Here is a 23,375-nt window from a genome sequence, read left to right as displayed (position 1 = left end):
CAAAGAATCTGAGTGAAAGAGACACAACTCTGCCTGCCTCTTATGGGACTCCATTTGCAATCAAGTTGTTTATGGTATGCTGATTTTGGGTTTCCAACATTTAAATTATTTTTTTGACGGGTAAGAATTTTCCACGCAGGAAAATCACTGGTTGTTTCCTCCGGCTGCTGACGCTCAGTTAGACAGAGAGCAGAAAAATATCAATTCAGAATTTTCTGGGTTGGGTGGGTGTGGGAGTGAAATATTTTGTAAATTGGGGAGGACCCAGTTGGGATGTTGATATTTACAGGGTGGTGTTGTCTGTTTTTGAGCATATTGGTGTACTATTTTGACTGTGTTTGGGGGCAGAGAAAATTTTGATTTGAATGGGAATTGAGAGGGGCAGGCGTTTGATTGCGAGCTTTCTTTGCAGTTTCTTGAATTGTATGCAACTCAATGATTTTTCTTTCACGTGGACCAAAATGTTTTTCATTTTGTCCTTAGAAGGTCTCGTGAGGATGATGCTTTAACCCTCCCAAGGTAAGAGGAGTTGGATTGAGGGGTGGGTGAAATCAACCCCTTCCACGCTTCCATTTGGCCAAAGGTCCCTTGGAGTTGCCCAATCCAACTGTGATGTTACACAAAATCATACATGCTGTTTTACTTCATGTAGTCTTATGGAATATCTGTGTTTGAACGCATGATTCAAAATAAAGCATGTGCGGAACAAGGACACCGGTGCTTCGGACCACCCAAGTGGTAGGGAATTGTGGTTGCAACCAGCCTCTTGGGTTCGAGCACGGGTGAGGAAGATATACTTGCAGAGATTGCTGGGAAGTTGGGGGGAATTTGATCATGATGATGATGATGATTTCATCCATGAGAGGTATTTCAAAATACCTTTTATGGAAAAGGAAATCTTTGCCTTCAATTTGCATCACCAACTTTACTAAATCAAACTGACAGTGGGCTGTAGATTGATCTTTTTCCCCCCTTCCAATCCAGGGTACTTACAGTTAACAGTAATGATGGGGTGGAAGAGACAATAATGGATTTGGGTCAAGCTGGTTCGTCATGTTGGGCTCTCTTCTTCATATGAATTTACGTATTTTATTTGGTAAATTATTCATGTACTGTAACAATTTTCTTCTCTACACTCGTAAACACGTGAGCTCGGTTTTCTAAAACACTATTACGATAAATCTGAACCTTTAATCAAGTCACACACGGCTCCAATTTTTAAACTCTCTCTCAGATAAAACAAGAAACTACCACTGTATCTTTTTCTCTCTTGACACACTTCTGGTTCCTCTCTCTCTCTCTCTCTCTCTCTCTCTCTTCGATGCTTGCAATCCTCATCGTTCCATGGTGGTCCAAAACCCTAACCCTAACTGGAATCCCAACGCTAACCCGCACTCGCCATTTCCTCTGAATCTTAATGGAATCAGAGAAACTACTGATTACGCGAGAAAACCCTAGGGTCCCGTCCTTCGCGAGCAGCAACAAGGCCATGCCCAATGAGCTCGCACAGAAGCCCCTGACGCCAATACTCGACCGGTTCAAGGCTCTACTCAAGCAGAGAGACGATGAACTCAAGACCGCCGGTCAGGGAGAGGTGGCGCCGCCCCGCGCAGAGGAGGTCGTTCAGCTTTACGAGGTTGTACTTTCTGAACTCACCTTCAATTCCAAGCCCATCATAACCGATCTCACAATCATCGCCGGCGAGCTGCGCGACCACGGAGAGGGCATTGCCGATGCCATTTGCGCTCGAATTATCGAGGTTGTTAAAAACTGTCTGTGTTGCTAATTTTCGATTTTTTTTTCTGCCTTTGTTGCTTGGCGATTTGTTGTTTCCGGTACAGCTTATTGAGTTTAGTTTGATTTGTTGATGGGATTACCTGAAGAAATTAGGGTTGTGAACTTCAGAGTTACCACTGTCAGGTTATACGAACAAAGAGATATTTTTTCGTGTAGTTAACGAAATGTATGATTTCGACTCTATCTAGATTGTGAGAGAAATAGGAGAAAAGAGGGAGTGAAACGAAATTCACTTTACATTTTCATGCACTCTGTTTATCTGGGAGTTGGGTGGTTTTAATATTATCTGATAAACTTATTGATTTTCAGGTCCCAGTTGAACAGAAATTGCCTTCATTATATCTTTTAGACAGCATTGTTAAGAACATTGGCCGGGAATATGTTAGACACTTCTCTTCCCGTTTGCCAGAGGTGAGCATTCTATTTCCAAGCCAATGATTCTTTTCTGATTGTTTAAGAATGTTAATGAATGTACAATGTGCACAGCACTATCTTGGTGAAACCAACAATTCTCTCTTTCTTCTTATAAGGTTTTCTGCGAGGCATACAGGCAAGTGCACCCTAACTTGTATCCTGCCATGCGGCACCTTTTTGGCACCTGGTCTACAGTTTTCCCACTCCCTGTACTTCGCAAGATCGAGACCCAACTGCAGTTTTCTTCACCTGTTAACCAACAGTCTTCTTTAAGGGCTTCTGAGTCACCACGACCAACACATGGCATACATGTTAATCCAAAGTATCTACGTCAACTGGAAAGTTCAACTACAGATAATGTAAGCCTTTCGAGGAATCTCTCTCTCCTCAATCCTCCCACCTGCTTCCCGAAATGTCTAATGGTTAGGATACTGCTTACAGTTTTTGTAACTGGAATTTTGTAGGCCTTTTATTTTTAATTAGCAAAAGGTGTAGGTTGTAAGAAAATTAATGATAATGGGGTTTGCATGTTTTGATCTTTACCTAACTTTCTATGGTTCTTTCAGTTTGATGCAATCCGGTATAGTAAGGAAACTCATCCGAACAGATTTCTTCTGATGCTAAATGTTGAATTTATAAATCCTTAGGGCTGATATGCAAGTGGACATCAAGCTAATATACGAGTATTAAATGATGTTGACTATCATTCCTTCCCAGATTATATTGTGAATGGCCTTCTTTTGTGCTTCGGGGGGGGGGGGGAAGCTTCTCGAAAAACTGTTGAAGATATGCATGTGGTACTTAATTAATATGAAAAAAAAAATGGCTGCTACAGACTGTGGTATCTGGAATTTTGGATGCAATTCTCCTGTTTCTTTGGGCGTAAGGACGGGCAACTGGAGGTACTTGCATGGCTATTCGGGAAGTTTTCATGTCTCTTTAGTTTGGTTTAAACCCCACCAACAGATTTCTTCCAATCCTAAATGTTGAAATTGTAAATCCTTAGGGCTGGTATGCAAGTGGATACCAAGCTAATGTATGAGTTTTGATGATGTTGACCATCATTCGTCTCCAGATTACACTATGGGTGGCCCTTTTTTTGTGGTTGGGGTGGGGGGTGGTTGTCAAAAAACTGTTCAGGATATGCATGTGATATTTTAATTAAAATATGGACGAAATTGCATGCTGTACAAACTTTGATATTTGGATGCAATTTCTCCTGTTTCTAGGGGCTTAAGGACAGGCAAATGGAGGTTCTCACATGGCTAGTTGGGAGGTTGGCATCTGTCTTTAGTTTGGTTTAAAAGTAATTGCTCCTTTGCGATGGCTACAAGCTATATGCATATTTTGTTTAATAAGATGCACAATCTAGTAAGAGGTTGAACTTACGGAGCCCCTTTGCCTATCTAACATTTAAACTAGTTAGGTTAAAATTCTTCTGAATACATGGTAAATATGCACTTGTGTAACTACTGCACAATCAGAATTTGAGATTAAGATTCATGGTCACATGTTAGAATTAGATTTACTATAGGGGTCACTTGACTTTCTGTTGAATTGCTAAAACCAGGTTAATTTAATCAATTATCTGTTTACGTGGAACCGTAGAGGACTTTTTGATTCTTTGCCCATTAGATGCCATCTAGATATCATATTAACTAAGAAAGAAAAGGTTAAACCAGAGGCAACGGCAGGATTATATGCAAGTTGACGATATGAGCTTCCCAGGATCAGGACTGCAAATAATCCATGCTTGCTGTTGGTTGTAACAATTTATGAACTAATGGCTCAGTTATTACTGACTAAGCCTATAGACTAAGTCAATATTGACTAAACCTAATCTGCTGAATTCCATTAGTTCAATTTTCTCTTTTTTATGTTTTATTCTGTATTATAATTTTTTCAATATGTTTTATGTATGTAAGAGTTAGATCACCAGCTTCCCCCCCTCCTTCTCTCTTCCCCACACACACAAAAAAGAAAAAAAAAATTGACCGTCAGCCATGATTTGTGGCCTGTTCTCTGCCTTTTCTATTTTCTTAGTTGATTTGTCATTCTTCTCAATTCACTTCATAATTTTCTTCCTATGATGAGGTACTTATTTATTTTCAATTTGATGCTCATTGCTTGAACCTCTCTGAGGAGATATTTGATTTGACCTGGGAGTACTGATTAGAAGATTATGACCAGTTGTTCATTATTAAGATTGTCTGCATTTGTGTTGTGTGTGAACAAATGTTTGTCGATAGCTGGTCATACATGTGGTCAAGAAAGAAGATACTGACATCTAAAATGCCAAAAATTTTTAACCTTTGCAGCATGTTCAGAATGTGAGGGAAAGATCATCGGATCTAAAAGTATATGGTCAAAATCCTTCCATTGTGTATGATGAGTTTGATTTAGATCATTCAGAGGGCACATCCTCACAGGTTGGAGCTCAAAGATTTAACTCGGCCGGTGGTCTGAATCGTCCATCTATGACCACTGGAGGTAATATCTTCCTTCTTTGGCTTCTAAATTTGCGAGACCTTTGCCACCTACATGTAAGCCTTAATAATTCAAAGTCAATAAACTGCAGCAGATGGTTCTCCGAGAAGGTTTGCTGATGTGGCTTCTCCAGCTAATTCTGTCTTTGACCATGGACTTGCTAGAATGATTAGTCGAGAAAATGAGACCAGTGAATGGAGGAGAAAGCGCTACTCTGATAACAACCATAACAGGTTTGAAATGTCTGCTGCATACAACCTTAGCAATGGGCATGATCGTCAGGGGCCCAGAGCTTTAATAGATGCATACGGAAGTGACAATAGTAACAGAAGTTCAAACAATAAGCCTCTGCAGGTTGAAAGGCTAGATGTAAATGGCATGGGAAATAAAGTGTCTTCAAAATCGTGGCAGAATACTGAAGAGGAAGAGTTTGATTGGGAAGATATGAGCCCCACTTTGACAGATAGCCATAGAAGTAATGATTTCTTGTCGTCATCTGTTCTGCGTTTTGGAAATGTTGGGTCTAGGCCTGGCTTTGGGAAGTCGAATGCTTCTCTGTTGAAATCTGATATTCCGGCAAATCTTTCTGGTCAGGGTCTGCTCCCTCTGGTGGATGATACTTCCATTACAGCTGAAGATGCAGTTGTCTCCTCGGTGGGTGTCCACTTTTAGCATCATTACTGTTCCCCTTACTCTTTCACCATATTTAATATTTCCCTAGTTCCATAGAATTATTCTGGTAAAGTATCTTCAAATGTTGCTCTCGTTATATTTTGTTATTGTTCTGTAACTCGTGGTGTGTGTTGGTTTCCTCAGATACCCTGCTTTTTGGATGTTTCTGCTTCTCATTTTCTGTAGGATTTTTCACAGGATCTGATGCATTTTTCTTTCGTTTTCAATTATGTAGGGTCATTAACAAATAAAATTCCAGATTCTAGTTTCCATTTTTCTTATGTAATTTATTTTTTTTTGGAGGCAGGGCTATTTGGGGGAGGGTGATATTTTAAGGAGAAGTCATTTAAGCTTTCCTTTGCTATGATGATGTGTTTTAGTTTTTCTTTTCCTTTTTCAATTTTTATTTTCTGATTTAATTTTTGTCTTATAGTATGGCAAATAAATACTTTCTCATCTGTTTAGGAAATATATCTGTACAGAAAAAGGATCTTTGAAGTTTTTAAACTTAATCTTAGCATTTTACATTCAGAAAAAAAAATTTCAATCTTACATTAATTTTTTAATGCTTTCTGCAGTCTGGTCGTGGATCAACAGGTTTGATACCTGGGATCCAAACTGATCCAAGTCAGATATTGGGTTCTCGTTATCCTCAGGAGACTTGGAACAGGTCTCATCACTTTCCTCAGGCACCACAACCCTTCACTGCCGGAGGAAGAGGAAAGAATTTGCAGGTGCCTATTTCCGCTACTGGTGTATCTTTGTCAGGTAATGACAAGATGGCTTCCCTGGTTGACAGGCTTCCTGATGCTGATCCAAAGTTAGTTAGGACCCCAGTTGTAGCATCTAGATTAGGATCTGCTAGTCTGGACTCTGCTGTTCTTGGAGTTCGGTCGGCCACTGCATCTTCATCCTCGCTAGTATGGCCTGTTGTAAATGTTCATAAATCCCACCCATTGCCTGTGCCCTCAATTTATCCACTACAGAAACAGGCGGGCAATCAGATTGAGCTGTTAAATAGTGGCCCTGTGTTGAACCAGGGTCAGAATAAATCTTTGTATACGCCTGAGCAGCAGTTTGATGGTTTTGCAAACAAGGAGTTGAATTTGGCAAAAGTGCCAGCATTCCCTAATCATCTTGCTGCACTAAATCAACGAAATCAGTTGCAATTAAGTTCTTTACAGTCACAATTTCTTCCCTCTCATGAATCTCGAGAAAATTTCCGTCCATCTGCAGCTGTTCAGGTACCAGCTCCGATGCGTGCACCATCCTTTAACCATGGGTATATGCCACAAGGCCAGAATGCTCTACTGAATACAGTTCAATCAAATCAAGTTCCCACCATACAACCACCTCTGCAGATCCAAAACATCCCAACTTCTTTGCGTTTAGGGGGAGGAGCCTTGCCACCTCTTCCTCGAGGGCCCCCTCCACCTCAAATGGTACCTGGCAGTCAGAGTGCTGGTCTTCCTGTTCCCAATCAACCAGGCAGCGCATTTTCTGGTCTGATCTCCTCACTCATGGCTCAAGGGTTAATCTCGTTGACAAACCAACCTGATATACAGGTATTTACTTGTATGTCATTGAACTATTTTATTTTGTTTACTGCATTTCTTCCCTGCAATATGTGATCGTATCTAATCCATATGATTTAATACCCAGGATTCCTTGGGACTCGAGTTTAATATGGACTTACTTAAGGGGCGTCACGAATCTGCAATAAGTGCTTTATATGCTGATCTACCAAGACAGTGCACGACATGTGGCCTTCGTTTCAAATGCCAAGAAGCACACAGCATGCACATGGATTGGCATGTGACTAAAAACCGCATGTCCAAGAACCGTAAGCAGAAACCTTCTCGCAAGTGGTTTGTAAATACTAGCATGTGGCTTAGTGGTGCAGAGGCTTTGGGAACTGAAGCAGTTCCTGGGTTTTTGCCCGCCGAGGCAGTGGTGGAAAAGAAGGATGACGAGGAACTGGCTGTTCCCGCTGATGAAGATCAGAGTGCATGTGCATTATGTGGTGAGCCATTTGATGATTTCTATAGTGATGAAACGGAGGAATGGATGTACAAAGGGGCTGTCTACATGAATGCACCTGATGGATCAACAGCAAGCATGGATAGATCTCAGTTAGGTCCAATAGTGCATGCTAAATGCAGGTCAGAGTCCACTGTCGTGCCCCCTGAAGATTTTGGACACGATGAAGGGGTATGGAATTTTATTTTAGTTTCACCATTTTCTTTATTCATCATTATCTCTTATCGAACTGGGTTTGTGTTTTAATGCAACTACTAATATTTTATTATATCCTCGAGACAATCAAACTTTCATATGTCACTTTTTTTAATTTTCAAATTTATTAGTTTACATGTGCAGGATGTTGCATATGCTTTAACCTCTGTGCAATGAATGTAAAAGGACTATCAGTTGTCTTTACTAAATGGTGCCTCTCTAAAATGTAAAGAGTATTTCATAGATTAGTGCAATTCCTTAGTTTGGTGTAGATGTAAAACAAACTTCAGATGGTTGCATAGATAATCACATATAATGTGTGTAATATGGATATGTGGTTGACCAAGTATTTTTCTTGGTGCTTCTCTGCATGTGGTGGCATAATTGTGGCTATACAGGAGTATGGTAACTTCTTACATTTTCTCTTGTTATTTTCAGGGTGACAATGAAGGGAGTAGTCAAAGAAAAAGGATGCGGAGTTGACTTCATTAGATCAGCTTCTAGGTCTTCTGTAACCTAGTCTAAGTTTCTTCATGGTAGCGGTATGCTCTTACTTATTTTTACAGTAGTATTGGAGCTGTCAGAACCCTGGCTTCATGCCAGAGTCATGTACATGTATACTTGGGACTTGTACCATGCACATTATCTTGCAGGAAAAGTTTTACAGATTCACCCAGTCTTCTGTTTGTGGCTTTCTTCTTGTCTCTCACCTGTCAAAACAGATACAAGTTACCATGTCAACAATCAATTGTTACTTAACTTTCAGAAGTCTTTTGACATGTGATGCAGGAATTCGAATATTCCTTAAAGAAGTGTCTGGGGAAAGTGCCTTAGGGCTGGGGTTGGGAACAATAACTTAATTGAGCTCTGTTGTGTTTAGCAGAAACTCTAAAGCCATGAGTTGCGGAATTTTTGGAAAATATTTGTTTTGTTGTTTGCTTTGTCATTCTGCAGGGGGGGTGTACAGAATTCTAGTATTGAGTTAGCAGATTGTTTTCAAGTGCTCTTGGCACAAATTCTCTCCGGTGGATGAATTCTTGTTGAAGCAACAGTCCGATGAGACCTCTGGAAGCATTCAAGTCATTTCAATAAGTTTTAAGATTTATGAGGTCCAATCTCCCATAATTTTGATTAATATTTTTGGACAATAATGCTCTTCCTAATCCTTGCTGTTTGGAATTATTTTTTCCCTAGCATCTGTATTCAAGTGCTTTTTAACCTGGTTGTACTTGTAAATCTTTGTACCAACTAATTTTTGCATATTGCTTTCTACCTTTGCTGATATATCTTAGGCTTCACAGTCTAATTTACCCCATGGGAATTCTTGTACGTCTGTTTAATGGCATTGGCAAAATGGTGGATTTGGTTGATATAAGTATTTGCTTTTGTGCTTATGAATCTTATCTTGGTGTACAATTTTCCTGTAATGCCAAGATCCATACATTGATAAAGAAATTTCTTAAGATACGGTAGTATGTTGAAAGCATACATCAGAATTTGTTAGTTGCGCTTTATTCTTTTCCTAATTTATATGCTAAGATCCTTGGAGACTTTGAAATTAGATTGGATTATCGAAGCTAAAAGTAGAGTTTAGAGTTCTTCCATACGAGCAATGTTCGGGCTTGTGATGAACTGCAGTTGTCTATAAGATTGCATCAAAGTGGCATCTTGGCACAAAGCTTACAAGCTTTTGAATTTCTAATCAAACTAAAAAAGAAAAGATCAAAACTGACATTTCAGCACAGAGCTGCAAGCTTTTGGAGTCCAACAATCTTCTTCTGTATATAATTCATGGCATGATTGCTTTAATGCCATTGGTTAAGTCTCTCACTTGTACAGATTCAAAGTTTTTACTATAGTGAAGTATATTTTCTTTTTCTTAAATTATATTTTCTTACATGTTGATGTGACCCTCCGACACTCAATATGAAATGTAATTCTTACTCATATCATTTTCATGTAGTGGGCTCATAAAATATATACATACATAGATAAAAAATATAATACAACTTATTATTTCATGTGATATATACAGTAATTATATATAAAAAAAATAAGAACATTTTTTACAAGTTCTACTCGTCTGACAGCGAAACTGACTTTTCATTATCCTTTTAAAAATATTATGGTGAGATTTAATGAGTTTCACCAACTCAATAAATACTTTCGTCCTCTCAACTCAGATAAAATTTCATGAAAAACACACATAATGATAGAGATGCAATAGTGATGTTTCAATACAAAATTCATTTATTATTTTTACCACTTCACATGTTTCTGATCAATTTCTGAATTCTCTCGAATATCATATACAATACTCAAATGTATATCTATATACTCTCGAAAGAATATAGATACACTCGAATATCATTCATTATCTCAAAATATCATATACACACAAAAGATCACATATACACTTGAAATGTCATTTCTAAGGTTTCATTGCGCGATGCCGTTTATATCGTCATTAAAGAAAGTCAAAATGAATCCCCTTATCGCATGGATAGCACGCACACACACACAAATCTTACAATTGCCACAACAAGTACGTTTGCTAGGTGACCCACACTCACAAATACTTATCTACGTTTGGATTAGGTTTCAGACTCTACTCATGTGTAGGTTCACTATGCTCGCTGAACTTTAGTCACACACACAAATTCACCTCCTCGATTCAAACTAAACAAGAAAATATTCAGGATCCCTACCCTTTTCACTCCTACTCTCTCATTCTAAAATTCTTATCTGTTTACTTCTTATTCTATTTTTATCTGAACTTTATTTAATTGATCATTTCATAATCTCAATTATTTCTTTTCTTTTTTATTTTTACAATTTTATTTTATTTCTTTTTCTTTTTCAATTTTTTACTTAATTAAGAATTTTCTTAATTCTCAATTTCGTATATCATCACAGTCCAAATAATTATCAGTCTTTTGGTTCTGTTGTTTAGTTTTGTCTTCTCATAAATTTTTAATTATTTGGGTTCACTGGTCATAAATTTGGATTTTGTTTTTCATTGAAAATTGAGTCAGTGTCCATTCAAAATTTAAAATTTATAATTTAATGAAATAAATAAAAAATTTTGAAATTAAAACCCAATTGAGATTTAAAAATAATTACTCTCCTCGAGATCTTCCTGAATCCACTTGAATGCCCATATTTTATGTACTCACGATATAAATTAATTAAAATATTTCGAAAAACTAAAAATTAATTTAATTGAATTACGGGTTCCAATGACCACCCAATGAAATATCAAAAATTTTCAGGATCCGTACCCGAAAAATCTTTTAGCTTCCCGAACGGCGAATCGAAATTTCAAAAGGCAATTCTGGCCACCATTCCCGCGAAAGACCCTTCGGCTTCCACGGTGGGTGGGTTTTTCCCATTCTCGAGGAAACCTCCTATGTTCCTGCGCGGGTGGGTGGCCCAGCTGAGCCCGCGCGGCCAGCCCGACACTGGTCCAGCTCCACCGCCACTCAAACCACCGCCAAAACACAGAAAATGGTTTACCTTCGGTGCAAGCGGTTCAACCTCGGCTTGGCTCCCGGTCGCCTCATCCTGGTCACCTTGTGGTCCTTTAACTCCAAAACCTGCACACACACACACACATACATGAACACCCGTTTGGTATAAAACACAAACTGAAAGAAGAAAAAGAATGCACCTAGCTCGGGTGTAATGCTCGAAAAACCCGGACAACCTCGATTTTGGATTCTGCCATCACACGGTACTCCTCAGCCGCGATTTCCTTTCTTCTTCTTCCTCCTCTGCAATTCTCTCTCTTTTCCTCTCCCCTTGTGCGGCCGTTCTCGGCTTCCCTTCTTCTCGCTCGACCACCCTCTTTCTCTTCCTTTTTCTCTCTTTTCTTTTCCCTTCCCCTCTTCCCTTCTAGCCCTCTCTTCTTTCCTCTCTCTTTTCTCTCTCTCAGCTTCCCCGCGCGACTCCCTCTTCTTCCTTCTCTCCCCGATCGCCCCTCTCTCTTCTCCCTCTGTCTTTTTCGCATACTCTTTAAAATGAAGAGAAAACCCTAATTTTTCCTCTTTTATACTCGTTCGTCACAACCGTTGCATCTTCATGATTCGATATGGAATCTCCGTTCTCTTTTTAAATCTCAGCCATCTGATCTCCTCAAGCGGTTTGATCTAAACCGTTCATTTTTTTTTATTTCCTTTACCTCCTTCTACTTCTACTTATTTATGTTTTTACCCCCATTTTTTTAAATACTTTCGTTTTGTTCCTTAAAATTAATTAAAAGTCTCATAAATTTGTAAAATCCTTTCATTTAAATCCTAACTCGAAATTTATTTTTTATTTACATTTCTTTTCTTTCTTTAGATGGATGTTACAGTTGAAATGTTACGTGAATTTAAAATAAATTATCTCTAAAAATTACGTGTTTTTTGAATCCTCTACTATTAATAAGTTACAATCTATTATTTTATAAGCCGTTTTTTTTTTGCTTGAATACGAATGTTCTCGTGTTTTGAAATAAAGATCCCAAAAAAGTTGCATGAATTGTAAAAGACAATTGCTTAAAATAGATATTTGTAGTTTGTTTATCTTGAATTTTATATTTATAATTACTTTACAAGATGAAGATCTCAAAAGAGTTATGAAGATCTTCAAACAAGCTTTTATTTGCTGGTTTTCATGAATTACTCATAAGATCCATCAAATGATAAAGTTTCCATATCCAAAAATATACATTATTTGTGAAAGAACGTAATAATTATTTGATTAAGTAAAATAATAGATTAAAGCTCGAAGAGGAAGTAATTACTTACGAGAATTTAGTTTAGAAATACTTTTTTTTTCGAGATAATTCATTGCGATAAAAATAATATTTCGATATATGTTAATAATCTTTTTTTTTTAATATGTTTAAACGTAGTTTGATCCTCGAAATAATTTTATTTCATAAATACACAAAACTTAATTTATTTGCTACTAACTTAGTTATCATCTATCAATTACGTAAGAAAATTACAATTATGATCTTAGTTTATAAATTAGATTTTAGTTGTCTTGTATGTAAATGAAAAAGAAAAAAATATATATATATAGTTTGATTAAGTGATTTGAAATTTTTTAAATTCAACACGTGATTTTTTATTTTGAAAATTCATAATTGATTTTATGTACGCGTATATTATATATACACACGTGGTATGTGTGCGTGTATATATATATATTCACGTTTTTCACTGGTGAATGGAATCTTTTATATGTTGAAGGACAAGTGCAGCATCCTTGTCCCCACGCCCGCTACAGTTCACCACAACCTTGGTTCCGTTGGGTAAAGTTGGGCAAAGTTTCTCAAGAAAAGCTAATGCATGAGCGGCCTCCAGTGACGGTAATATGCCTTCTAATCTACACACCCGTACATATGCTGTAATTATTGAGAAAAAGAAAAACGAATTATAGAACTGTGTGTTATATATATATATATATATATATATATATACATACTCATACACACACACATATACAAAATAAAAGACCTTTACCATTTAAAGCTTCTTGGTCCGTTACACTGTAAAACTCTGCACGCCCCGAATCTTTCAGAAAGCTTATTTCAGGACCAACTCCAGGATATTCCAACCTGTATACAGAATGTGTATAATTTTCAATTATATATGTATATATATGTATAAGTGGGAGCTCAATTATATATAGCAAGTAAATTACAGACGTACCCAAGAGCAATGGAATAAGGTGGAAGGATTTGACCTTCTTCATCCTGCAATAAGAAAGTCATGGCACCATGATAGACACCCAGGTGTCCGGTTGCCAGAGTTGCAGAGTGTTTGGTGGTGTCCAACCCAAACCCAGCAGCTTCAACTCCGATGAGCCTCACATGTTCATCTCCAATGAAGTCATGGAAGAGACCAAGTGCATTTGAACCGCTCCCGATGCAAGCCAAAAGCACATCAGGCTTTCCTCCCCATTTCTCCATTGCTTGTCTTCTGGTTTCTTTCCCTATCACTGACTGAAATTCTCTCACCATACTTGGACATGGATGAGCTCCTACCACTGTCCCTGTCAAGTAATACACGCTTTCCAAATTACCTACCCATTCACGAATTGCCTCTGAACTTGCGTCCTTGAAGCTTCCTTCAACACCTTTAACCTGCAACCATAACTTGAATAAGTAATTAAATCCATAAATCTGACTTAGAAATAAGCGATGCATGCATGTATCTACCTGGGCACCTAGCAGCTTCATGAAGGTGACACTAGAAGCTTGTTTCTCCATGTCTGCAGTGCCCATAAAAACGATGCATTCAAGACCAAGTTTTGCGCAAGCAGCTGCAGTTGCAACTCCGTGTTGTCCAGCTCCCGTGGCGCACGAAATGGTTTTCCTGCCCATACGTTTGGCGATCATGGCCTGCGCAATGGCGTTGTTGATTTTATGTGCGCCAGTATGGTTAATATCTTCCCTCTTCAGATATATCTCCGGTCCTTCTCCATTTTTGCTCTTCTTGTAGTGATCCGTCAGCCGCTCAGCAAAATATAGAGGCGTCTCTCTTCCCACGTAGTCTCTCAGTGCCGTTGCCAGCTCCTCCTGCAACACCCAGTTTTCAATTTCTATAATATGACTGTATATCGATCACTACTTCTAAATATCTCATACAATCATCTATCTAATACAATTGCGTAAGACCATGTTTCATAGGAGTTGCAGCGAGGCAAATCCGTTGTCTTGTAGTGAGAAAAAATTTCTATAATCTGTAAGGACTAACTAATAGCTAAATGCTTTAACTTTAAAGCAACAGACCTGAAACTCAGAGTCCTTCAAAACCAAGTTGAATTCAGCTTCAAGATTGCTCAAAGAAGTCATCAATGTCTCTGGCACAAACTTTCCTCCAAACTTTCCAAATTTTCCAGGAGTACTAGGAACTGATCTTACACTAATTTCAGGCAACTTTTGTATGATGGGTTTTGCTTCTCTTGTCAAAATGGTTTCCTCGGTCATTGCACTGCAAATCAAAGGGCATTTGAATATTTTTGGACTTTTAGGAAGATAAGATAATGGGATATTCGCGCAAATCATGTCTACAATGAGATATACTTTTTCCTCTGTCTATCTTTACTATGAAGAGATTATGAAGAAAGCAGGGTGGTGACTTGGGTGGTTCACATGGCCTTCATATTTAAATTGGGTTTGGCAATGCATGGAATTCAACTTAAAATTATAATTTTCAAACAGTTATCATGAAAATATACAGTACCACGTGTGCGGATGGTTCAGTGACAGATCCTTCCACGACTCGCATGCACGATAATCACACCAAAGAAACATCAGCATCACAGAAAACATATATGTATTTCTGACTACTTTGTTATGCACCATGAATATAATCGATAAAAAAGAAAAAGGAAATTAACTTGAGAAAATTGAAACTTGTAATGGGACCATTCCACTGATTGTTTGTCTAACTTTTCTTAGATGACAAAGATGTTCCAACAAAATTAATTAAAAAGTTGCTCAAATAATTTACAACTTGCCACTTTTCTTTTTTTTAATACATTTCATCAATTATTATCCAACTACTACTTCATCTTTAGGTCAATCAACCAAAATTTTAACAAATAATGTTTGTTGTTTAGAAGAAAACAACATAATGGGTCTTGAAGGTGTGAAAAACATGTATAATTAGCTGCCGTGTCGGCTAGGAGATATATATGTACGTAAAGGCTAATTGCATATACGTAAAGGCTTTTATCTTCAAGACAAATTACAACTACAGCACTAGGATATATATGGCAGAAAATCATCAAATGCAACACCAAGTACAAAATGTTAGGAAAGCAAGATAAAAAAATATATTTCTTACAAGCCAGTAAAAATCCCAAACAAGATACACGGCAAGTATCGGGTAAATGTAATGTTGATTGTCGCCAACATTGTAACTACTCATCTGACCTGATTTTAATGGTAGCAAGATGAATGGTGTAGATGGTAAGCCTTTGAAAAGGAATGGATAGAAAATTAAAAAGATAAGGCAGAAACTACCAACCTTGTGTTTGTTTCAAGGTGTCCCTAGTGTAGTATCTGTTCTGAGGTGGTGGAACCTACAGTCAATGTGACGGAACAACGTTAAGGTTGGTGATGGTAATGCATTGTCTGCCGAATCCTAATGCCTGGAACCAAAATAGTTTGGGATGACTAAAAGATAAGACAGAACTACCAACGTTATTTTTGTTTCAAGTTATCCCTAGTGCAGTATCTGTTCTGAGGTGGTGGAACCTGTGGTCGAACTACGTTAACATTTGTGATGGTAATGCATTGTATACCTAATCCTAATGTCCGGACCCAAAATAGTTCAAGAGTTTGTGATGACTAAGAATTAACATAAAAATTAGTTGCAACCAAAGTCAATTACTTCTTCTAAAATGAAATATATTTATGTATATATATATATGTAAAGTCCCACCAAGTGCTCAAGTATTTCAATCCAAAATGATTAACTTTCTTGGATAGAAAATAATTTTTTTTTTTAAAAAAACACGTTTTCTATTTGATGATACTACACCAGTTAACTAATACTTTCCTAATTTTCGTTTCTACTTCTCTCCAAGCAAGCGTTCATCAAACCAAACTCGAAAAGATCCAGCCATCTTATTCTAAGTCGAAGTCGCAGACAATTGACTTTCTCACAGAAAATGACAGCAGCAAAAAAGCAGAAAAAGAATGGATAAATGTGATGAATTCATCAAGTCGTAGTGGGAATAGGTAGGCAAAGGCCAAAGACAAAACACGATACAATAGCTTCGACTTTCAATCTCAGTCCTCCCTCCATTCTTCTCCCTCGGAAACCTTCAAAACCCAGAAACCTCCTCCCATATTCTCTCACCCGAAATCACTTTCAACCTATGTGTGGTTTTAACAGTTTCAAATATCTCTTTCTTCTCAGACTTCCAAAAAACTGAGGAAAAGGGGAACCAACGTACGAGAAAAGTATTGGTAGGGGAAGATCCGGTGCAGGCGAGTACATAGTGTTTGATATGTACTTCCTTTGACTGCCCCGTGATTTGGAATCCGGAGATGAAAGAAACCTGATCATCATAACAGAAGCAACTGACTGGGCCTTGTCTTTTTTATTGGGCCTAATTTTTAATCTTTTTTTTCCTCTTTTTCTTTATTTTTTTTAATTTCTAATTTTTAAAAATAAGTTGAAAATAACTACAGTAAAATATATACACATAAATATATATATACATATAAATACACACATGTATATATAATATGTCAATGAAGCCTAATCTCATTTCTTCATTTTCGTGGAAGATAAAAGAATTTTTGGTCTTTTTTTTTTTTTTTTTTTATAAATTAGTATCCTCTTCCCTGTCACATGAATTCAATAAAAGCTCAACTGTAATTACTTACAACCACCATCCATCTCTGTACTTTCACTGCATAAAGCATTTAAATTTAAAGAACAGGAAGAAGAAGAAGAAGAAGAAGAAGAATATGGAGAACTACAGAGAATATTTGGGTAATTTTTTCTTTTACTTTGAAGTTTTTGCGATAATCAGTTCAATTATTTATCATAAAGTTCTCTGCGGATAATGGAATTTAAGCTCATACACAATTATATAAACTGGCATGCTGCTTTGATTAATTGTATATACACATGTATTTACACTACATCAGATTGGGTGTATCTACGTGCTTATTATAATTGTGTATATGTGTTAAGCAAATATATGCATCTTCCTTCATGTGCTGTTCCAACTTTTACAGGCATCGCAATAATCAGGATTCAGTCTTGTTGATAAGCTAATTCAGTTTTACTTGATAAGATAACACATAATTAATCCCTGAACAAAACACATAATTAACAGCCAAATTAATAAACAAAGGAAGATCCTACAGAAATCCTAAACACTAATTAACCCTAAACCTTACTCCTAATTTCCCTAATCAAAATAAAGAAACCAAAATGCAGGGAGTCCTCCATTACAAACACATTACATATAAATACCATACATATATAATTTTTAACCTCATTTTCTCTCTTCAGTTTTGTCTCAAAGTCAATACCCGAACCTTTTAACCTTGCTTGCGGTGATCATGAAATGTTCTTCATCCTTCTTAATTTGCCATGGAGAAGAAATAAAGATACACCATTAAGCAAGGGTCATATAAAGGTGCGTTCTTGACTTCTTCATCTCTTTCTGAATCAAACACCAATTTCCAATTTCCCTTTTCTTTCTTATTTCTCTACTTGTTCATTCTCACTCTGCAAACACGATGAAGGATTTACATCAAATTAAAGAGGATTAATCTCGCTTTCATAAAAAAATTATTAGCTAATTAACACAACCATAATCTACATGAGTGGGTTAGTAGATTTTAATTACCATAATTTAAGCCTAGCAAGCGCTCAAATCACCGCGGTCTTGATCCTCTCGATTGTGCATTTGATTAGACTGTTTACCGTTGCAACAGAGCCGAGAGAGAGTTTTGCGGTTGGGATTGAATCAACCAGTATCTGAAATGCAACTGTGAGTAGAGAACCACCAGAGCCAACATCCATAATACCTGTTGCATTAAGCCCTGCAGGACCATCAGGCAGAATGGCAAACCCTGATGGCAACAAGGCAACGTAATCGGGGTCTCCTCCACTCAGGACAATGTTCATGGCCGCGATATCTACTGGCGCGTAGATTACATATGAGCCTGTAGAATCTGTGCAACTCTCTTGAAGAATCAACATGTTGCTCTGGCTGGAATTTGCACTCTGCAAGTTTCAAGTTTGACAAAGTTAAAAGTGTGATCGAGTAGGTTGCTTGAGTGACAAGAAATCATCAAATCCTGCTCACATTGACCCGTAGTAAAGAGACACAATTGCCCGGTTCACGACCATTAGCTATGTGAGCCATTTCTTGAACTAGACCTCCATTTGAAAGGATATCCCACTGTATCAATTCAGGTCAACTCAATTCATATTATCGAATTTGAAACAAACCCTATGACTATTTTTAGTTATACAAAGCTTCTTTGAATAGAAATTTACTAAAAACAGCGATCGTATAAATATATTAAGAGTTATGTACCTCGCTCCGCGAGTTCTCATTACGAAGGAATTCAAAGACTCTCTTTGGTGAGACGGGGATCCAAAACGAAGTAGCAGCGCTTAGAACAATACCAGGAGGTCTGCCTGGATCATCCATACTCTTTCTCGTCATGACCCTCACGTCATCCGAACCTGTAGCAGACAACGTGGTCCAGGTGTGAGCAGTCGAAGCACCGACACCAGTGCAGAAGCTCATTACCATCCTTTCAGCCAGCTTCAACATACTCTTCCTCCCCTCAGGACTAGTTATCACTGTAAAAAAAAGACATACATGCAGAACCTCACTGGTAAGTACATATATTGAGAAAGACAAAGGATGTAACTTGTAAGTCATTGTGATATGATATATAAGTATGTGTGTGAATGTATGTACCACATAGATCTCCTGCTGGAATATTGCTGGCCATTGAACTTGCAAGGCGTTCACACTGTCTGTCCAATGTGGCCACCCAGCGTTTTGCTCCAAAGGCAAGTCCGGAATTGACAAGTTGTTTGTAGATATTATGGACAGATCTATCATCCACTTCAACATGCTCAACCCATGTTACCTAAGAAAATAAACACTACTCTTTAATTTTTGGATCATAGATAATTCTTGTGTATTAGTTACTGCATAGATAATTCTTGGATTATGGAAGATTAATTAAGAGCTAATTAATTACCTTAGAGTAACCATTAGGCAATTCTTGAATCAAACAACCGGATGGCCTTCTTCGACTTCTTGATATTGGACTTGGGCGTAAGCTGTCCAATGAAACGTCTACCACTGCCCATGAACCATCAACATGCTGCTTACAGTACCTTACGAAGTAGTTCTCTCGAGTCGGGACAAGCGGAGAAGGGACTTGGAACTCAGCTGTCATCTGAAAAAGGACAAAGAATTGCTTAATTCGACGTCAATTAAACCTTTAAGTATTATTACAAGCATGAAAGAAAGATTTAATTCTTTGAGAGGACCATATATATATATATATATACCACTTGCAAGGCTCCGTTGTAGTTCCCTGCAACTCCAGTTGATAGTACCTCTAGTGTCAAAGCTCTTGAGACAATTCCACAAAACACATTCGACCATTGATTCTATAATTGGAGGACAATTACAATTTCGTTAGATACTCTGGAAATATTAATTTACGTGTTTGATAATTAACGGGTTAAGAAAGAGGTAATTAATTACCACATCCATGAGGATCTCAACAAGGTTAACGTAATTCATAATGACAACAGCTGATTCCCTTGAAGCTTCAGATTTGAGTCCCAAAGGCTTTGGCCCTATTCCTCTAGGGAATGTTCTTAAGTATTCCTCTTCATTTAGGATCTCTGTTGAGCCATGGTTCCCAGTAACCCACAAGGGGTCTCCAGCTTGGGCCATTCTGATTAGTTCTTCCATTGCTGCAACAGCCAGCTCAACAATCACAGGCTTGTCAGCCTCAAGAGGTCCTGATACTGACCTAAGAAGATCACCAGCCGATCCATATATTTCGCCAACAAAGCCACCGCCTGATTGTGCTCCAAAACTGCTTACACCGAGATCAAGAGAACGGGTGTGGGATGAAAACTGAGAAAATGAATCCATAGGCTTCCCTACGTACTTGGCAGCTATGCCAGATATTCTATCAATCTGTAATTTATAGCAAGAGATTAATGTTTATTATAATTAATTACTTTTGAAAGACATGTTCAATTTTTTGTCAAATAGTTACCTCTTCCTTCAATCTCACATTTTCGATCCTCAAATGCTGCTCGTCGAAAGACATTTCTCCAAGCGCGGCGGGGCCTCCACAATTGGGGCAACTGGCATTGCTGAGGGCTTCCTTGTACCTATTGTTTTCGGCTCTGAGCTTCTCATTCTCAGCTTTCAAGATTGCATTTTCATGGCGTTCATTTTGTGCCTGTAATGGTAGTTGAACGGATTATTCAATAACTTATTTTGATAAGAAAGTACTCAATCAATTATTTATTCACCCAAATCAGTCTGTAATATTCAAGATTTCACTACCAAATTATTAAATGAAATGGAGACATCTACACACACACACACATACACACTTTCTTTTCAGATATATGAATATACATATATATATATATATATATATATAGACAGACATGAAAGCTTAATTTATACCATATAATTACAATACCTTCATTTGGGTGCGCTTGTTTTGGAACCAAAATTTGACCTGTAAAGGTTCTAACCCTAACTCACGGCTCAGCGCCTTCCTTTGCTTGTCATCTGGGTGAGGACACTCCTTGAAGAAACTGCTCAACGAAAAAATGAAAAAACCAACAAGACATCAACTTCAAAGAACTCCACTTAACAATACACCCTGACACACACACACACACATATATATATATATATGTATAGTTTATTACACTGTGTAAGAATCAATGCTTACGCTTCCATTTCTTGGATCTGACGCTGAGTATGGCGATGGTAACGCTTTTTCTTGGGGCGCTGATTAGGGTCTTGATCGTCGCCGGAGTTAGCCTCTGCCGTCTCGGTGCCGGATTTCGTCTCATAGTCGTCGTCTCTGATCTTTCCGATTAACTCACTGTCGGAGGTCTTGGGAGTCATGTCGAACAAGTGGTGACTCTCAAACATGTTTGGTTCAAACATGGCTTCAGATCGATCTCTAAGATTCGCAGTACTTAAAGCTAGTTATAAACGTATCAATTTTCTGGGTATACTGCAAGAAAGAACCATTTCAAGTAAAATGTTATATAATATAATATATATATAGATACACATACAAAGGGGAAAAAATTTATGTTAATTACAAAAGGGTAGAGATTAAGGAGGTTAGACATAATAATTAATTACAAGCGGTAATTACTTATATACATAGGATAGATATGTATACATCTATGTGTACAGTGAAAGAAATTAAGAAAATTATTGTTTGTGTAGAGATATATATATTAATCGCTGAATCGAAAACGGTATGTTATTTTTGATGGCCAAGTGATCTGTACTTTGCAGTCAAAACTCACAACCCTCTCTCTCTAATTTCTTTTCAAGAAAGGTTTTGCACTTTTATCAAGGAAGATTTTACTTGTAAAACATTTAAATAATCAGCTAGACTTAGTTTACATGCATACAGCTTAGACAAATTTTTTTTAAAAAAAAAACAGTAAAATATCAGATTCAACGAGAATTGAGTAGGAGAAAAGCTCAAAATTTTCTAATGGAGTAGATAAAAGTAGGAAAACAGCATGAAAGAAATTGAACAGAAGACAAGGGGACTCACCTTGTCCTGTGAATCTCACCGGAAAAGATGACTGAAACGCAGCAAAGTAAACTCTCTTGTTCCCCTTTCAACCAGACGGCAGGTGGTGATGAGTTGCAGAGAAAGTTATTGTGGTAGCCATAACTCTCTCAAACCCTAATCAGTATTCCTCTTTCTCTCTCTTGTTTTGACTTTGCTTTGTGTAAAACCCGACGGTTTTACTTTTTGAGTTTTGTTTTTTTTTTACAGGCAAACTAATAGAATTAGTACAAGTAGCAAGTTGAGCAGAAAAGACTACGGTTTTAGCGTAGAAAGAAAAAGGGGTGTTTGGACATTGCTCTTTATACGTGCTTAAAAGCCCAAATATAGATAAAAAGAAAATTATAGTCAAACACTGTAGAAAGTGAGAGAGAGAGAGAGAGAATACCTTTTTTCTGATTTCAACCAAGAAAATAGTATAACGCCTACTAAGATCTCGCTGCAAATATCATAACCGACGACTTGTTAAAGAAAAATATACAATCAATACAGATATTCATATATTTTTATATACATAGAAGATCGCGATCACTTACTTGAAGTTTATGTAAAACCAGAAGAAATCCTTCCGTGGATAGTCGAAGAGAGTCGCACGGAGGTGAGTTATGGAGGCTTTTCCTATCTGGGTTACCGGGAAACGAGTGTTGGGAGGCTGAAGAGGTGGTTTTGACAGAGACCCAGCTTCTTAAAAAGGGTTTTAAAGAGTATTGATTGATGAGTACACAGTCATAATGGAAGATAAGAGAGAGAGAGAGAGAGAGAAGAGAGAGAGAGAGAAACGCACGAGGAAAAAGAGGAGACAAATTCAAGAGAGAGAGGTTTCGAAGAAGATGAGGAAGAAGAAAGGAAACAGGTGGAGAAGATGTGGCAACAAAGGAGTTATTGCAGAGCACATTGAGAGGGTGCAATAGCATTTATGGAGGTTGAGAGGTATAATTGCTTGAGAGAGAGAGAGAGAGAGAGAGAGAGAGAGAGAGAGAGATTCTTTAACATTGCGAGTGTGTGTATATACGTCTGTGTAAGGTATATACTTAAATTTTAGCTTAAACAATAATTTTCACTCTTCTGCAATTATGATTTTCTACACGTAAAATTCATTTGATCAATGCTTAATACCTTACTTCTACCATTATTCATTATCTTTAACCAACTCCATTTTACAATTTACTATTTTCTCTACACTCTTTTTTTTTTTATTATTATCATACACACCATATATCAAGTACGTGTTCAATGGACAAGCAAGTGATTTTATTAAGATGAGAAAGGGTGCACGTATTTTTTTTTTTTGTATGTACATCTATAATTTATAAATAATTTATTGGGAAAAATAGTTAAATTTATTTATTTTTTTCCATTTGATAAGTTATTATTATAGATATAATCATCGAATTGTAATTTGTAAACGAAA

The 23,375-nt window shown here is 37.4% G+C and overlaps 3 protein-coding genes across 14 annotated transcripts; 1 reads left to right on the top strand and 2 right to left on the bottom strand.

Moving 5' to 3' along the window:
- Positions 1-295: 295 nt before the first annotated feature.
- PCFS4 (PCF11P-similar protein 4) lies at positions 296-8,281 on the top strand. Of its 5 annotated transcripts, none has more exons than XM_022031659.2 (8): positions 296-1,046; positions 2,107-2,208; positions 2,328-2,570; positions 4,530-4,701; positions 4,790-5,352; positions 5,949-6,935; positions 7,033-7,581; positions 8,044-8,281. In XM_022031659.2, the coding sequence occupies exons 3-8, from the start codon at positions 2,376-2,378 to the stop codon at positions 8,086-8,088; spliced, it is 2,511 nt and encodes an 836-aa protein (XP_021887351.2). In that variant the 5' UTR covers positions 296-1,046; positions 2,107-2,208; positions 2,328-2,375; the 3' UTR covers positions 8,089-8,281. The 5 variants fall into 5 exon arrangements, with proteins under 5 accessions (XP_021887351.2, XP_021887350.2, XP_021887349.2 ...); XM_022031658.2 differs by lacking the exon at positions 296-1,046 and adding an exon at positions 1,077-1,096; XM_022031657.2 differs by lacking the exon at positions 296-1,046 and adding an exon at positions 1,103-1,759 and having other exon boundaries at positions 4,793-5,352.
- Positions 8,282-10,801: 2,520 nt separating this feature from the next.
- On the bottom strand, positions 10,802-15,550 carry LOC110806761 (tryptophan synthase beta chain 1-like). Of its 4 annotated transcripts, none has more exons than XR_015813449.1 (7): positions 14,844-15,165; positions 14,390-14,591; positions 13,817-14,176; positions 13,308-13,741; positions 13,119-13,213; positions 11,276-13,000; positions 10,802-11,201 (listed from the first exon to the last, which is right to left on the bottom strand). XR_015813449.1 is itself a non-coding variant. In XM_088207976.1 (6 exons), the coding sequence occupies exons 2-6, from the start codon at positions 14,585-14,587 to the stop codon at positions 12,813-12,815; spliced, it is 1,275 nt and encodes a 424-aa protein (XP_088064102.1). In that variant the 5' UTR covers positions 14,588-14,591; positions 15,539-15,550; the 3' UTR covers positions 10,802-12,812. The 4 variants fall into 4 exon arrangements, 2 of the variants coding, with proteins under 2 accessions (XP_088064102.1, XP_021887382.2); XR_015813450.1 differs by having other exon boundaries at positions 11,312-13,000; XM_088207976.1 differs by lacking the exon at positions 14,844-15,165 and adding an exon at positions 15,539-15,550 and having other exon boundaries at positions 10,802-13,000.
- A 1,834-nt stretch (positions 15,551-17,384) lies between these two features.
- Positions 17,385-22,845, bottom strand: LOC110806758 (protodermal factor 2). Of its 5 annotated transcripts, none has more exons than XM_088207973.1 (14): positions 22,501-22,845; positions 22,353-22,425; positions 21,947-22,179; positions 21,095-21,385; positions 20,837-20,954; positions 20,399-20,587; positions 19,873-20,316; positions 19,674-19,775; positions 19,358-19,558; positions 19,069-19,243; positions 18,676-18,947; positions 18,442-18,537; positions 17,980-18,359; positions 17,385-17,858 (listed from the first exon to the last, which is right to left on the bottom strand). In XM_088207973.1, the coding sequence occupies exons 4-13, from the start codon at positions 21,313-21,315 to the stop codon at positions 18,003-18,005; spliced, it is 2,175 nt and encodes a 724-aa protein (XP_088064099.1). In that variant the 5' UTR covers positions 21,316-21,385; positions 21,947-22,179; positions 22,353-22,425; positions 22,501-22,845; the 3' UTR covers positions 17,385-17,858; positions 17,980-18,002. The 5 variants fall into 5 exon arrangements, with proteins under 5 accessions (XP_088064099.1, XP_088064098.1, XP_088064097.1 ...); XM_088207972.1 differs by having other exon boundaries at positions 21,947-22,146; XM_088207971.1 differs by having other exon boundaries at positions 22,353-22,403.
- Positions 22,846-23,375: the final 530 nt, after the last annotated feature.

This window comes from Carica papaya, chromosome 7 (genome assembly GCF_054855325.1).
Source record: "Carica papaya isolate Zhongbai chromosome 7, ASM5485532v1, whole genome shotgun sequence".
In the NCBI taxonomy this organism is placed as follows: Eukaryota; Viridiplantae; Streptophyta; class Magnoliopsida; order Brassicales; family Caricaceae; genus Carica; species Carica papaya.
This window is presented reverse-complemented; position numbering and strand designations above follow the sequence as displayed.